Raw genomic sequence first — 1,353 nt, 5'->3', positions numbered from 1 at the left:
TGTTCGGGGTGCCCGCCGGCCCAGCCGGGGGGATGCTGCCATGCCACGTCCCTGGGGAGCAGCCCCCGAGGTCCCCTCGCAGCCCCTCGCCCTGGTGTCGGGGCGCGTTACCTGGAGGTGTTGCTGATGGAGCCCAGCTTGCTCCGGCGGTGCACGCTGACGTACCAGAGGCAGACGAAGAGACCTGTGGGTGGGTGGCAACGCAGTCACTGCCCTGGGTGCACCGAGCTCCTGTGAGGAGCAGGAAGGTGCCAAACACTCCGCTGCTCCCAACCCATGGGGTGCCCGTCCCCCAAACCTCCCCCCAGTGCTCCCCACCCACCTTGCAGGGAGTTGAGGATGGTGAAGAGGTAGAGCTGGGGGATGTGGACGATGCCAAAGCTGAAGAAGGCCAGACCCCAGGTGGTGCCCAGCAGGCAGGTGAGTCCCAGCACCGTCGCCCAGTCCTTCCTCGCCTGCCCCTTATGCCGCCGCATACTCCGCAGTATCATCACCACCCTCCCCAGCACCAGCGTGTTGAAGAGCAGGATGAGGCCAGCATAGCAGAGGGTGGCGTAGTGCACAGGTGGGCTGGTGAGCCAGCACCTGCCGGAGGGGATGCTCTTGGGGACAAGGGCCAGCACCTCCGAGAAGGAGCTGGCTGTGAGAGTGGCACGGCAGTGAGTGCCCACGTGTGTGTCGAGATGGAGGTGGGCAGCCAGCACAGCCAAGATCACCAAAAAGTGGCATCTGGCAGAGCTATGGATAATTTCTGCCAGCCCCAGCTCTGGGTGCCCAGGGTGCCAAGGTGCATGGCGTGCCTGGGGCCCACAGGGTGCCCGGGGTGCCCGGGGAGGTGCAGCCCCCTCTACTCACATAGTCATGTTCCTGTAGCCTTCAGAGGTGCTGATGGCGTGGTACCCATATGTATCTCTCTTGAAGACAAGAACAGCCACCACGGCCAGCCCGGGCAGACCTGTGGGTCCAGGGATGGGCTGTGTGAGGCTGTGCCGGGGTAGCTGTGCTGCAGCAGGCACTGGCAGGCAGGGCCAGGCAGCTGCCCACTCACCCCAGGCGAAGAGGCAGAGCTTCAGGAGGTAGTGCTGGATGTAGACGTTGTAGACCTTGACGAGGAGCAGGAGGAGGTGGAAGGCCTCAGCGGCCATCCACGCCAGGGCACAGAGAAGGCTGGCATGCAGCAGGGCAGCGGTGACCCGGCAGAGCCCAGCGGCGCCGGCAGCCAGCGGCGTGCTCAGGAGGAAGCTGCAGTTGAGCAGGAGCAGCGTAGCCAGGAGGTGCATGTGGATCCTGGTCGTGTTGTCCCTCGGCCGCGGCCTGCAAGAGTGGGGAGGACAGGGGGTGCGGGCGCGTGCC

At 65.5% G+C, this 1,353-nt stretch overlaps 1 protein-coding gene across 1 annotated transcript; it reads right to left on the bottom strand.

Moving 5' to 3' along the window:
* Positions 1-111: 111 nt before the first annotated feature.
* Positions 112-1,302, bottom strand: LOC104507686 (probable G-protein coupled receptor 114; the record flags this gene model as incomplete). Its single annotated transcript, XM_010149047.1, has 4 exons — positions 112-184; positions 323-585; positions 856-955; positions 1,049-1,302. Coding segments are annotated over 4 exons (690 nt in total), but the record flags the coding sequence as incomplete, so codon positions are not given.
* Positions 1,303-1,353: the final 51 nt, after the last annotated feature.

The sequence above is a fragment of the Eurypyga helias genome, unplaced genomic scaffold (assembly GCF_000690775.1).
Source record: "Eurypyga helias isolate BGI_N326 unplaced genomic scaffold, ASM69077v1 scaffold31263, whole genome shotgun sequence".
NCBI lineage: Eukaryota > Metazoa > Chordata > Aves > Eurypygiformes > Eurypygidae > Eurypyga > Eurypyga helias.
Note: the sequence above shows the minus strand (reverse complement) of the source record. Positions and strands in the feature narration are given on the sequence as shown.